Source organism: Tachypleus tridentatus, chromosome 6, assembly GCF_004210375.1.
Source record: "Tachypleus tridentatus isolate NWPU-2018 chromosome 6, ASM421037v1, whole genome shotgun sequence".
NCBI classification, from domain to species: Eukaryota; Metazoa; Arthropoda; class Merostomata; order Xiphosura; family Limulidae; genus Tachypleus; species Tachypleus tridentatus.
Window position 1 is genome coordinate 9,195,274 of NC_134830.1, and position 15,981 is coordinate 9,211,254.

General features: G+C 33.6%; 1 protein-coding gene across 1 annotated transcript; it reads right to left on the reverse strand.

Moving 5' to 3' along the window:
- Window positions 1-777: 777 nt before the first annotated feature.
- On the reverse strand, window positions 778-15,569 carry LOC143251910 (pancreatic alpha-amylase-like). The gene is made up of 7 exons (XM_076503265.1): window positions 15,342-15,569; window positions 14,575-14,744; window positions 10,384-10,573; window positions 9,126-9,444; window positions 6,486-6,864; window positions 2,702-3,020; window positions 778-900 (listed from the first exon to the last, which is right to left on the reverse strand). The coding sequence occupies exons 1-7, from the start codon at window positions 15,513-15,515 to the stop codon at window positions 889-891; spliced, it is 1,563 nt and encodes a 520-aa protein (XP_076359380.1). The 5' UTR covers window positions 15,516-15,569; the 3' UTR covers window positions 778-888.
- Window positions 15,570-15,981: the final 412 nt, after the last annotated feature.

Here is a 15,981-nt window from a genome sequence, read left to right on the forward strand (position 1 = left end):
TTGAGATTTCTTCATGGTTATAGACTTATTTATACATGTACATCTAAAATGTATATAATGAATGTATTAATTTCTCTAATTATTTTAAAATGTAGCATTTATTGAACTTTTTTTAATTGACTATTTTGTGAATTTATATAATAGTTCTAACGCTTAAAATTTAAATCAATGTAATACGTACACTAATATTTGAGTACTGTAGGAAACGTCGTGAAACGTTTGATGCATTATAATCATACTTGGACATGACCTCTGAAGGGGTCAACGTTCTGTTGGATACAAATCTTGACCTTCATGTTGTAATAAAAGTATTTTAAGATGAAAATAAAATAAAAGAATGCACAATTACTGTTTGTTTAGAATTAAGTACAAAGCTGAAAAAATACATCTGTTACCGATACAGTTTGTGTACATAAAGTGTATCAGATTTCAAGAAATTTTTTAAATTTATTTTAGAAGGATATCTAAAAAAACATCGAAAATGACAAACTTTTAGCACACCACATAGAAGAAGGATATAAGGAATCGATACTTACAATTAAACTTTTCATATTTAACTTTATAATAAATTGGCCACTAGGTTATGCGAAAGTAACGTCAGAATATGAAACTTTGCAGAAAATAATAGAAATTTCGTGGATGTTTCTACATATTTACATAATTATGTGGTGTTTGAATGCCTTGTTATGATTTTTATAATACCGATTAGCTCATAAATTTATTATTAACTGTGAAAATGTTTGAAACGTTCATCGTTTGGAATAAAAGTAGTTTTTCTTTAAGTATTGATTTTATCATATTTTTATTTATATTTACATTTCTTTCTTTAGTACAACCATAATTTTTAATAATTAGTTTCCTTTGTTTCAGTTCTCGTGATTGAATCTCTTACAACTTGGCCTGAAAAACAAAGTAAAACATAAACCTCAAATTAAACAATATATATAAATCAAGCATTAATTCGATGGTGAAAAATTATAGCTATTAAAACGTAAGTGAAGTTTCTACACTCAGTGTTTTTACTAAGGAACTAAACAAATCCTAAAATATGGTTTTTACTTATTACTAGGAATTTTAATAATCAAATATCTGTCTAATTATATAATTGGTTCAATACTAGTGATATATGTTTTAGAGATACGGAGGGAAGTATTCTTTCAAAGAAAAATATACTTTTTCTTTTGTAGAAATAATTTAAGTGGTTTAAATGGAAGTAAACTGTTTGTTTAAAAAGAGGAATCAGAAGATAGTGAACCTTGTAAACGTTTTAGTATATTGGGGTAGCCCTTTAACCCCATTCTCCCTCCCCTGATATATTGTAGGAGAGGAAGAAATAAACAATCATTTTAAGTTATTCAATGTACACAAATTTTCGGTATATTTACATTGCTGAAACTCAGTTCTTAATATATGAGTTTATGTTCAAACATGTTAATTTTCTAATCCTTACATTTATTTCTCAGTAATTAAGCCCTTTTTTTGGTATATAATTTTTTAATATATAAATTGAAAGGCGTTTCCATCTCAAAAAGTGTAAGAAATGGACACAAATTAAAAAAAGTTGTTCCTATTGTATATACACGAATATTTACAATTATATTCATGTTTTATGTATTCAATCTAAGTGACATGCAATCTAAGTACTTTTATGTATTTTGTATATAATAACTTTTAAAAATACTCCTTTCTCTTCACTCAGACTTATAAAAAATTCCTAAGTAAAAAATGCCGTAGCTATATGGATAAAGAACCCAATAATCTAAAAACAGTACCTTGTTTTTTAAAAAACAACAACTTATAAGACTGTTTAATTTTTAGTAATCATAATGTTTAATTTCTTATTACACTTACAAAGGTTATGGAATATTGCTGATTTAAAGAATGTATTCAGCATAAACATAAAGTTAAGCTGGTTAAATTTTGCCAAATATTATTAGGATTACGGTTTAAAACAATGGGTGTATCCAACTAATTATTCAATTCTAATCTAGTCAATAAGTATTTTGTTATTTGTGGTATTCATTCATAGCGTTAATTATTTTTAAATAGTTTAAATGGAGCCATCTTCATTAAATTATGTCTTATTTACCATTATTTTACTTTTTTCCCTCAATATATAGAAATGATTTATTTTTGTTACAAGTTCCTAATAATAGCTCTTCGTGTTTTAGTTTAATTCCTACAGAACAAAATAAAATATATATATTATATATTGACTGTATTATATTCACAAGTATAAGTGTCTAAGGGCAAATTATATTTAGGTTTCATGTAGTGATAAGCTTTACGGATCTTAGGAGAGACCAGGAGTAATTTTTGTTTGGCAAATAATAACATAAATAATTTTGCTTTAATATGATTTTAAAGGATATTTTTAGTTATAATTATTAAAATACCTTCAAAAATTTTATTTGTTATTATTAATTCTTATTAAGCCTTTTAAACTTATGTTTAAGTCTGTAAGGGTTTCCGAATTTCTTGAAACGTTATTGGCATTATATATCGAGGGTAAGGGTATTCAACTAATGATTCAAAGCATTTTTGTAATTTAATTTAGTTTTAGTTTTTCTTGTGCATTTCTTTATGTAGAATTAATTTATTGTATTTATAGATGACCCTTTAGTTTCAATCAGTATAGGTAGCTTACTTTTATTAAAAGTTAATAAGTATGTTGACTTTGAAAAGGAGAACTCTGACTTACCTCTATATGAATGGCAATCATGGGATCTTCCCATTTATTATCTATATAAATTTTGGCGTTCCCATAATTATCTACTGTAACGGTGCGTCCAGAACACTGACCTCCTTCTTTGTTACCACTTATGACGTCACAGTAAGTACCAGAAGGAAGTCCAGTTTGAAGTTGTTTGTCTAGAGTATAATCCTCATTGTTGATAGCGAGGAACCCCTTGTTTTCTCGGCTAAATGCAATCTGATTTCCGCCATTATCCCACCAGTTTGTCATCTTACTCAAGCCAGCTACATTTCTGAACCTCACCATGTTGTACATTTGGCGCCATCTGAGGGCAACATTTAAAATACGCTTTAACAATACTGGTCACCAACGTGCGATGTAAGAAATATCAATCTAATTGTACATAAAACAACATTTTTGTTTGTTTGAAAAGTACAATAACAGCAACTTTTAGAGTAACAAGTTCTGATTATAGCAAATACGACTTTTCTACCCATAGTACTGGTTCGTTATTAAGTAGTAATTGCATTTAAAACTACAGAAAACTTTACAGATTCGTGATATTATTTTTATCAAATAAAATTTGTGTTTTCTCTGACCGAACATAAACTGAAATAGCATCGCTTCCTCTTATAAGTGAAGTGGGTGTGGACAATTGGTTAGCGTGCTAGACTGTAGGTCCAGAAGGTTCGAATTCTGTTGAAACAAGAGCGTGCCATGCAGTCTTTGCCATTGGATATGTTTAAAAATGGCGGTTAAAGCCACTATTCAAGTAGAGTAGCGTAAGCGTTGGCGGTGTGTGCTGTTGACTACCTGCTTTATGTTAGGTTAACGTTTGAGACGCCTAGCGTAACTGGCTCAAGTGTCGCTTTGTGCGAATATCACAAATAAACAAACTAACCTGTGACATATTTGAAGAAGGATATTCAAGCACGCTCTGAGCTTAACGACACTGCATCTTCACCTCCAAACAATTTCATGGTTTAATATAAAGCCTCAGTTACCTCATTCTATACAGCGGATACAGTTGCTATTTTACTAATCCTTATCTCAATGATTTACAAGATATCCCTGTTGTAATATATATATACATTCTAAGATTTAATAGTTTAGTTCAAGAGAAATCTTAACTTGTTATATTATCTAAACAAGGTCAACATTAATTTGTTGTTAACCCTAACGTTACACGCGATTTTAATGTAATTAGATCTAACTTGTCTGTGAGCCACCAGAAGACGTCAGGCTTAAAAATTATATAGATAGTTTGAGTGTGGAATATTATGAGTAACTCAAATGATGTAAATAAAAAATGAAGAAAAAATAGCCTTTTAAATAAAATCAAAATAAAGACATCCTGGATAAGATTCCAAAACAATGTAACAAATAATTAACCTACTCGCATAGAAAACTAAGTATTTACTGCACTATAAGACCTGAAAACCGATAACTTTCATCACTGATAAGACGTGTTATTTCTGTCAAAAAACAAATCGTTTAAAAATAACTCCCGATACTTTTACAACGTCAAAGTTATTTATAAAAGAAAAGTATGACACTAATTTCTTTATTTAAACATTCTTGCATGATTAAATTATTTCCCTGACAAAAAAAAATTAATTTTGGTATCAGTTCTTATTATTTATTCTTAGTTTTTTACGGTAAGAAAATAAGCTACACTATCGTCTGTTCACTTAACCCTAAAATTATTGAACGTCACCTGCTTTCTTAAACTTATTTTTAAAATAATTTATGTACCAAATAATTATTTAGTCTTTAAGGCTTTGTTAGTCATATATTCCCTCCTAACGTACGAGTCACACATGAAAATCTTTAAAGTAAAGTGTGACTAATAATACAGTTAATACCACTAAATAATGTTGAGGTTTCTCAAGTATTTTACACAGAAATTGAGATAATTTATCCATGGATTTTGTTAGTTCTTTAAAATGGATATCGTTGCAGGCAATAGCATAAACTTACTCAGCATAGTCTGTCACGAGCGACAGAAGTACTTTGGATCGGGAGTGGCGTATTCTTTGAAGAACACTTTCGCATTAAAAAATAATAATAATAAATGGTAATTAAATTGATCTTATAAGAATGCTGACAACTAAACACATCCCCTAACCCTTCGTAGAATATGCTCCTTCTGATTCAAAGTACTTTGGCCGCTCATAATTGCCTATGTTGAGCAAGTTTATGTTATTACCTGCTACGGTATTCGTTTCAAAGAACTAACAGAAACCATGGATAAATGATCTCATTTCCTGTGTAAAATACTCGACAAGCCTGTTGGTTAATGAAACTAAAAACTGAGTTTCAAAACCTGCGGTTGGAATGCCACAGATTTGCGATTTACAATAAACAAGCAAATAGTTCGCCTTGCATTTTTAGGTTCTTATGCTGTTTTGCCGACTCTACAGTTTTCTCGTCATGGTTTTTATTTTGTGAAGAGGAGCCTATGTAGGCAATATAAGGTCCCTATTCGTAGTGAACAGTATATAAACAAATCAGTAATTTGCATATTATTAATACGGCACATGCGCTCCAGATTCATAATTATCAGAATATTGACTAATTAGATCATCAATCTGATCTGGGGGAGGAGAAAGGAACACTAAAAAGAGCCAAACTTTGACTTGATTAACAGAAATTGTTATTAACGAACGTCATTGCATTTTATTTAGTATTTGTTCTTATGTAATGAGGATGCTGTTAAAACTCAATATAGCTGTTTGATATTTACTGCCTTTAAAAAAAAGTTACTCTGATATCGTGAAATTTTTAATACTTAAATCATTAATACTTTTAAGTAATGCATCTTTAGCAATTGTTTTCAGTTATTAACTTCAATTGGAATGAGACAACCAGTTTCAAAGAGCTTATAAGTTTCAGGCTTTAATATTACTTTCTTACGTTACTTCGACCCATATCAGACGAATTACTTTATTGTAATCTGTGTCTAAGTTTGGTCGTTTATAGTTTAGCACAAAGCTACACAATGGGCTATCTATGCCGTGCCCATCATGGTTTCTAGTGTTGTAATTCTGCAGACATACCATTGTGATTAAGTGATGTATTTTACATATTATTGGTATACTCTGGATGTGTGGAAATCTTATTTTTGTCTTCGATTATAGTAAGCTGTATGGTAAAAGTAAGATATGTGTGTGTGTTGGTTTAGCACAATGTCTATTTGCGTTCTGTCTACTATGAGGAATCGAACCTTAGAGTTTTACTTTTTAAAGTCCTTAAACTTACCGCTGACGTTCTAGAGAATCAAACTTATGGATCTATATTTAATCTTTGTACTCCTCACAACATTTCACCAAAACGACTTAAAATTTTGCATTCACGGCCTTGACCCTTACAAAATGGCCACGAGAGTGCCTCAAACAAGAGTTGTTTATTAAGGAAGGGGAGGAATTGAAACGCCACCAAACTAATTTACTTGAATGTTGGTTTTAGTATGCAAAGAGTCTAACAAAACAACAATATAAATTGAGATTTGAAAAAATAACAACTCAATAATCTACGTATTATCAAAATCGGTGACAAGAGCGTGTAAGGGACCATTCAAAAGAAGTACAAGTGATTGGATTTTTAAAATTTTCAAAGTGCAGCCTCCTAGTAGAAGCTTTTGGAATTTTATTTATATTGCGATCGAATCGAGGTGTTTTTTTTTCTTCTCATGAATTTTCACGGGTAATTTAACTAGTAAAGAAATATTTCACGAAGTGATAACGTTGGTAATAGCAATATATAAATAACTATCGTTTATATAACATACCTGTGTTCGCAGACCCAACCATTGCCACACGTAAGATCGGCATTTCGGATGACTGGTTTGGTGTTGAAATTGCTGTCAGAAGGAGGACCAATCCAATCATTCTTGTCCTTTCCATTTTCTATTTGTCTTGGCCAAGTGTAACTACTCATCAAACGAGGGAAACCGTATGGCCATGCCAACATGAAAGCCGTTGCCATCTTGTACATTCGTGATTCAAAGTGCGTTAGAATGACTCCAAAACCGCCAGCACCATGACCCCTTTGGTTGTCATGGTTGTCAATAAAAACAAGGGCGTTATTTCCTTCCGCGAATCCCCATGATTGGCCGAAATTTTTCAAATATTGCATCTTTTCTCCACCGTTTTTCCTGATGACATTTCCTTTGTGATTTGTAAGGAATAATATTTTGTCAGATAATGAAAAACGAATCACAATTCTAACTTCTAATAAGATCCTTTTAGAAGTTTCACCAGTCATTTAACCAAATGTTGATTCTTATTAGCAACGTCTTTAGAGAAATTATTATTGTAATTGTTTTGTATCTCAAAACGGCTGGTATGGGTATTAACACTTTTACAGCAGATAGCCCTATGTGGCTTTGCTAAAAGAAAACACACACACACATTAACACTTTTACTGATAAGCAGAAATTTCTTGTTTGTTTTTTTAATTTTGCGCAAAGCTACTCGAGGGCTATCTGCGCTAGCCGTCCCCAATTTAGCAGTGTAAAACTAAAGGAAAGGTAACTAGTCATCACCACCCACCGCCAACTCTTGGGCTACTCTTTTACCAACGAATAGTGGGGTTGACCGCAACATTATAACGCCCCCACGGCTGAAAGGGCGAGCATGTTTGGTGTGACAGGGATTCGAACCCGCAACCCTCGGATAAACGAGCCGAGTGCATTAACCACCTGGTCATGTCGGGCCAATAAGTAGAGGACAACGTTTCGACCTTCCTAGGTTAATCTGATGATGACCTATGAAGGTCGAAACGTTATTCTCTGCTTATCAGTAAGTGTCAATACCCATACCAGCCGTTCTGAGATACATTTTTATTTCAAGTGATAACAACGGCACTGATAACGTGGATTAATTCAGTTAGATTTATATTGCAGTATGAAACTAGATTATTATGTGGCGCTCTGCGGGAAAATTAATTATCTGTATTAAAAACGTCCAATATCGAAGATTTAGACAACTGATAAAAAACAAAACGTGTTATTTTATTATACAACAGTTGAGTTTAAGTGTGAAAATTTAGAACAGTTTTAGATTTGAAGAACTTTGTGAGTCGTTGAGAACAGAAGAGTCTTTAGATACGAGTCAGCTTTAGTTAATGCACAGGACAAGGTCTGAAGAACCTTTGGTAATGATTGTGACTTGTGGTTGTAAAAGAATGGATGAGTGGCTGTATTTAAGTAGTGAATGACTGGTCCTGTTAGATACTCCTAAATGTTCATAGACTAGTTTTGAAGTGACGTTTCGTTTTGCCAGTGTTCATGACCTTACTATGATTACACAGATATTTATACACGACCCGTAAACGTAGAAGTTTATGTTGTTGATCATGGTATTGGAAAAAGTTTAATGTATATTATTCCGAGCTGAATTTGAGGGTATAATTTTTTATTATATAAAAAGTTGTTTTTTTTTTAATTGGTTGGAACTGAACATTAAATAAAATAATGATTATGATATTAAAGTTTCAGTTAATAATTAATTGGTTGGAACTGAACATTAAATAAACTAATGATTATGATATTAAAGTTTCAGTTAATAATTATCTTAATAAACATAATTATCATCTTCCGCTGAAGATGGAACTAATGTATTCCGAAACGTTCGAACCTTGTAAATAAAATGTTTTGTATGAATATTTTAATTACATTATCCTCTGGTTTACTACCCGATTGCTTGACTGTAACTTACTGAGAATAAAACACCACAAATATAAATGTTTTACATTAAATTATAGGAGCTATATTTAGGCGGAAAGGTTTGAAATGGTGTTCCGCCCCTTGGGGATTCAAACCATTAGAGCTTTTGATCTTCTGATTTGAATCTCAAAATGGGTCATAAAATGGAATTTCACCTCTTTCGAAACCCCAGTTTAAAACTATTGGTTAAGTTCACTAAGGAACATACGTTTTGTAGTACAAAAAAATGGAAACCTGAAATGTTGCAATAAAAATAATAATTAAGAAAATAAATGAGCTTTATTAAACAATATTACTTGTATCATTATTATTAAACAATATTACTTGTATCATGCAATTCGACATCTTAATTGTGTAAACTCAGTTGGACACTTACAAATTTAAATTCAGTCACCACGACTTTAAAATGCGGAGCACAGTTTGTTTTCAGTGATGTCGAGAAAACCCACTTGTAGAGAAATATATATGCAAAAACGGCTCGTTTGGCTGAGATCTTTGACGTATTGTTCTTTGGTGGGACAACACTAAGTTTATGGACTTACAACTTTAAAATCCGGGGTTCGATATTCCCCGGTGAACGCAGCAGATGGCCCCATTCATCAGTTCTTAAACCAACACAACACATAATTTGAATTTACTAAATCAAATGGCACCTTTCTAGGTGTGGACCACCCTGAAAAAAAAAAAAAACAACCTCCTTACCCAATTTAAATCCGTAGCGAAACTCTGTCACTCGGCCCAGGTGTGTGTATTCTTTTGCACTGACAGCTTCTCCCCCCATATCGATAACTTCCATCACAATGAACGGTCTAGTATTACTTCTGAACCATTTAGTGTTTAAGTTCCTGAGGCTGTTGAATATGGCCTGCAGGTCTCCGGGCCACATGTGTTTGGAAGCGTCCACTCGGAACCCCGCTACTCCTATGTCGATGAGATTGTTCATGTAGTCAATGATCTTACCTCTAACATACCCCTTGCTGAGGTCAAGATCATTCAGACCCTCTAGCTTACAGTTTCTAACCTGAGTGTAAAACACAGGAAGTTTATTTCGTTTCTCATAATCCATATTAATACTAACACATTAACTTTCTTTTTAATAGACATATTCATTAAACAATAGCAAATTCTTATCGGAAATGAATTTTTAATGTAAAAATTAACATGTTTAAAATATTCACATTTTCAATATATTGTTAACAACAAAGTTGTCTTTACAGCACATAGTCAAACACTCGTCAATTATATGATACAATATTAAGGCAGCAACAACAAATTTCAAACTTTTAATTCTTCGTTTTCATCATGGGGAGTGACGTGTAAACACCTGATTGGTGGTGCCGTTTCCCTTGACAACAGAACTTACAAGTGGCAGTAAGTGTAATTAAACGGTGGTAACAGTTACTATTTGCATTTTGTAACTGAAAATACCTTTCCTATAGACTTTAAACGCACGTACATTCCAAAATATTTAATGAAAGAAACATTTACTTTGCTGTGGAAGGATACACCAATCTTAGTTACGTGTTTCAGCACTGAAGATCCGGTAAATAATCACAGAATAGCTAAATGTTAAACATGTGAATAAGGGCACACAAGTAAAGGATTGCTGTTGGTCGTTGTTTTTGAAGTTAAGCACGAAGTTGCACAATGAGCTATCTGTGCTATGTCCACCAAAGCTAGTGAAACCCGTTTTTAGTGTTATAAATCCGTAGATTTACTGTTGTGCCACAGGAACTCATGGTATTTTTTAAGTAAAGGTTTTTTTACGTGTCTATTACCAAGCACAAACCTGCAGAAAAAGTTATTTGGGCTATCCCACTACGTGGATCGGACCCTGAGCTTTTAGCTTTAAAAGCTCTAAAATGTACTAATGAGAACAAGGCGAGTTTATTCTCTTTGTGGCTACCAAATATATCAAATTGCTTTAAACCATAAAACTTTTCATTTTTTGTGTCTTCACCTGATTCGCATCATAGTAGGATTCGATGTTTCCACTTCTGGTTCCACATTTCTCCCTGGAGTTAAAATCCAAGTAGCTGTATGGTACACCATCATATTTCTGTGCTCCAGGATCGAAGTAGCTTCCGGCAGTACCATGACCAGCACCTATGTCTCCAGTCATATGGTTAATAACAGTGTCCACATAGATTCTTGAAGAACAAGAAATATAGTATTATTTGTTCTATCGTCACGGCAAATCAAATATGCACGTTTTAAATCACGTGCCTGTATTTGATCGGTCATTAGTGTAAACGTTTCTACATACACACATATATATATATATATATATATAGAATGTTTTTGTGCATACATGCTATTAATGCTACATTTTCAATGTTTTAATTAGAGGGCGCTAGACGTTAAGTATATAAAAGTATGTCTAGATTTTTGAAGCATGACCTCCCAAGGGAGATTGGAGAATTGGTATTGGGGCATAGCCCCCCAAGTGAGATTGAATAATTGGTATGGGGATGTGTAACTAAGACAATAAAAACATATAAAGTATATTTCAAAGCACATGAAAAAATAAAAAGAGTTTTGAAAATTAGAGTACAAATATATCTAGTACTTTAAAATAATGCAGTGACAACAATTAACATTGGAAGATGTCATGCAGAGTAAATACACAGATGGGTTATAGGGGGTGCACAACAAAACCCATATTTAGGAAATGCTATAAAGAAGGTTTGTGTACACTGGCTTACAATTACTAATGTAATCTAAATCTGACGTCAGTAATCTAGTAGATTTAGAGAGTACCAAGATCTGAGTACGTGTTATAAGAATAAGTGAAGCGTTTAGCCAGTTTTGTCTTCAATTGATACAGTACTAGTTATTCAATAAAAATTTATTTTCAGTGAAGTATTCGGATCTATATTATTTATTGCATATATATTTATTTATTTCATTGATTAACCCTAAAATTGTAAAATAATAAGTTTACATTTACGTTAATCGTAATATATCTATTTGGGTATTTCTGTTTTGTCATTTATGTAAAGTTAGGCTTACAAGTTACAAGAGTGTATAAACTTGTAGAAATATCAAGGAAGAAAAGAACTAATTTGTTATCTTTAAGTGGACTGGACTAAGTTTAAATTTTAGGAAATAAATTTAAAAGAACCCACCTGAAGAAGTAAAAGAGTTACAACAACTTAGTGTCAGGAGTGGGATTAAAGTATTATTGTAAATGATTGAAACAAAACCATAAAGAAACAGGAAACGGAAATGAAACCAAGAAGATATATATATAAAAGATGACAGAAAATTTTAAGAAGGCTGGTGTCAAAAATGTGGTTAAGCTTGAGATTCTCCTTCCTCAAATTCATCACATGCTTTATCAAAAGTCCTCACATGCGCAACTATGTTATCCAAGTGGACGATTATAGTATTTCAGTGTCATTCAGACAGAGCCACTGCATTAAATGTTGAAACCTAGCAAGTACATTACACAATCTAAATGACAACACAAAAGACTGCCATAATCTATTTCCTACATTAAAAGTTGTCTTTTGTCTATTTACAGTGATGATTTTCATTTGTTAATATGCATTTTAAAGATTCAATCCCTGGCACTGGCTAGACATCCTACTTTGTGATTTCATTCACTTGCTAAAAGTCCACGCAGAACTTTGTGGATCCAACTTTTTACTTCAAAAATACGTTAGGTGATTCTCTTAGACTAGCACATGGATCATTCACTCCTTTTTCCTTCACGACCACTATCTTCTTGAAAGTATTTAGTCAACATCCAAATGAACGCATTGAAAATACATCTTACAACAGTTTGTGTTTTACTAAACTAAAGAGGCCCGGCATGGCCAAGCGTGTTAAGGCGTTCGACTCGTAATCCGAGGGTCGTGGGTTCGCATCCCCGTCGCGCCAAACATGCTCGCTCTTTCAGCTGTGGGGGCGCTATAATATTACGGTCAATCCCACTATTCGTTGGTAAAAGAGTAGCCCTAGAGTTGGCGGTGGGTGGTGATGACTAGCTGCCTTCCCTCTAGTTTTACACTGCTAAATTAGGGACGGCTAGCACAGATAGCCCTCGAGTAGCTTTGTGCGAAATACAAAACAAACAATACAAAACCAAAGAAACAGGAGGAGATGTGCCCAGTTATATTTTCTTTGAAAGTCCCTGGCGGGTGATTCATAAAAATAGTGGATATTACACAGTTTTAGGGGGTGAAATTTAATATCACACTTCAAGATATATGTAGGTGATATCCAGTTAAAGTGATTGTTGGTACGTTGTCAACTTAATTACTTTTAGACATAAAAATAAGAATCTGGGACGTAAAAAAACTCAACTATGGTGGAGAGTTTTATTATCTTTGTTGGTTCTGCAGTAAATTTTGATATATCTGTGTTGTTTTTACAGTGAAGTTTGGTGTCTAATCAGAGGATCATTGTACGTTCTAATTAATATTAATAAACTATGATACATCACAGTGATATTGTAGAAAATGTTATATTACGCTTATGAAATGTTACGTGTTGTTATTAATGAAATAATGTGGATTCTTTAAAAAAATATTGTAGTAGAGATCTTGTTTCTGTACCAGAAACTTCGCCGAGAAAACTTTTAAAACACCATAAACTACTTCATTTAAAGACGTTCCCTAACTAGAGTAGTTTCTTCTTATGAAGTTACGACTGGAATTGTGGTTTGATTTTGATTCAAACACTTTTATGTTACAGAAGGGGGAATATAGAGATGAGAAGCAAATGTAATTTCTAAAATTATCTGTTTGTAAGTAATACTTAACGTACAACAAAAGGAATGAACAAGTGCTGGAATGAGCAAGTGCTTTGTTTGTTTGTTTTTGAATTTTGTGTAAAGCTACACGAGGGCTATCTGCGCTAGCCGTCCCTAATTTAGCAGTGTAAAACTAGAGGGAAGGCAGCTAGCTAGTCACCACTACCCACCGCCAACTCTTACCCACAAATAGTGAGATTGACCGTCACATTATAACGCCCCCACAGCTGAAAGGGCGAGCATGATTGGTGCGACGGGGAATCGAACGTGCGATCCTCAGATTACGAGTCGAATACCTTAACTCACCTGGTCATGCCAGGCCTGACACCTTAACCCACCTGGCCATGCCGGGCCTGACACCTTAACTCACCTGGCCATGCCAGGCCTGATTTAAATGTTAGATACAGGATTCATTAAACATTTAGAATAAGTACAGAGGCAGCCAGTTGGCTAAGTAAGTTATCAACATAACACTGAAGCATCAAAAAAGATTGTTGTTGTCTATCCGGTAGAAATGATTGGTCATTGTTGTGTGTAGTGTACGTTTTTGGATTTGTAATAGCTATCGCGCATATTGAATTACATTTGTATAAATAAGTTGATTTTTAAGTTAATGTCGTTCGAGTAGAGTGGTTCCACACATACGTACAAGAAGATAAAACATATATAATCATGTATAGAAAAGTTAAGGAAGAAATAAATCAATATGTTATTTTTGCGTGGATTGTTCGCTGAATTATTTGATTAGACAGTTTTTAAAAACCCGCCAACGAAATAAAAAAAATGCAAAACATATATTAATAACTTAACATGGTTACGTTACACGAATAATTTAAAACCTTTGTTTTGTTGTCGTCTAAGAACGTTATGAATGGACGAATTAGGCTTAAAGAAAGAGTTCCCAAGTTAATGTTTGTTTGTTTGTTTTCAATTTTGCACAAAGCTACTCGAGGGCTATCTGTGCTAGCCGTCCCTAATTTAGCAGTGTAAGACAAGAGGGAAGGCAGCTAGTCATCACCACCCACCGCCCATGTTAATGTTAAATAAACTACAACACTGTTGTATACTTACCCAGATGTAATTCCGTAAGGTCTCCGAAAATGTTCTGTTTCAAGAGTAAATGAAACCAAAATTTAGAGTAACGATTATTTTCTTTCTCATGAAGTTCATATGCAGCTTACACATAATTCTTCTCGTGATTCATGGCATGCGCATGTTTTGCTGACAGTACAAATTGCAACGTTAGGAGTTTCTTAAGTGATATCATTTTAATGTCTACTGAGTGAATGACTGACAGACAACATACTACTGTAGAATGGTGGAGTTGCTCCCTCTCTTGGAAATTACAGAGTGAGAGGGATTCGTAGTTATTTTACTAAAAAAAAAACTAACCTGACTCCAACATTGTTGCAACGAGTAACCATATCCTTGAATACACTTTCGTCCCCACTTCTTGTGCCTAATTTGTAGCTGGCAGGTTGATACCTCTCGAACCAAGGTCTTTTGACATGACTACCCCAACTTGGAGAATAAATAATACCATTTTCGTTAGGTGGAGAAACCTAGAAAACAGTTATTTTATAAGGACACTGTTACCTACAAGTCTACAGTAAAACAACACATTTAGTAAGGATACTGTTACCCACAAGTCTACAGTAAAACAACGCATTTAGTAAGGATACTGTTAACCATAAGTCTATGATAAAACAACATTTAGTAAGAATACTGCTACATACAAGTCTATGGTAAAACAGCACATTTAGTGAGGATACGTTAACCATAAGTCTATGGTAAAACAACACATTTAGTAAGAATACTGCTACCTACAAGTCTATGGTAAAACAGCACATTTAGTGAGGATACGTTAACCATAAGTCTATGGTAAAACAGCACATTTAGTGAGGATACGTTAACCATAAGCCTATGGTAAAACAACATGTTTAGTTATGATAGTGTTAACCACAAGTCTATGGTAAAACAACATGTTTAGTTATGATAGTGTTAACCACAAGTCTATGGTAAAACAACATGTTTAGTTATGATAGTGTTAACCAACCACAAGTCTATGGTAAAACAACATGTTTAGTTATGATAGTGTTAACCACAAGTCTATGGCAAAACAACATGTTTAGTTATGATAGTGCTAACCACAAGTTTACCTGGACACCTGCGTAACCATATGGACCCAAGAATTGTTCACATTCTTCAGCGATGTCGCTCCACCTCCATTCGAACAGATGCACGATTGTAGTTCGACCGTCGACAACGTTGGGTTCGTGATGAGCTTGTACACACGTGACAAGGATAGCCGCCCCTAGCAAGAAGACTGGCATCACTGCAGTCTTTGATTATGTAGGTTTTGGACACAGGCATCAGGTTTTCTAAAAGCCTAGAGCCTTATATACTTTAACATGAGAACATAAAGCGTTATCAAGCCTGTTTTCACATGATATCTTGAGACATATGTTCCGAGTTGTATATAATTCTCACCATGATAAACCAACACATCAAACTGAGCACATGCTAATTTCAGCCCGTTTTGTTTTTTGGCCAGTGCCTATCGTCTTATTGTCACCTTATCATTAGAAATGTGTCAAGGTTAAAAATATAAGAAGAGAATTTTCACATATGTAGTGTTAACTGAGAGAAGAACTTCATCCTCAAGGGGTTCAGGGGTAACGCTGAGGTCTTATAACGTACCTTTGATGGGCAGAGTACAGGTAGCCCATAGTATAGCTTTGTGATTAGCAACAATCAAACAAACGAAAGCAAAGTTCGTCTCCCTTAGTGTCTTGACGG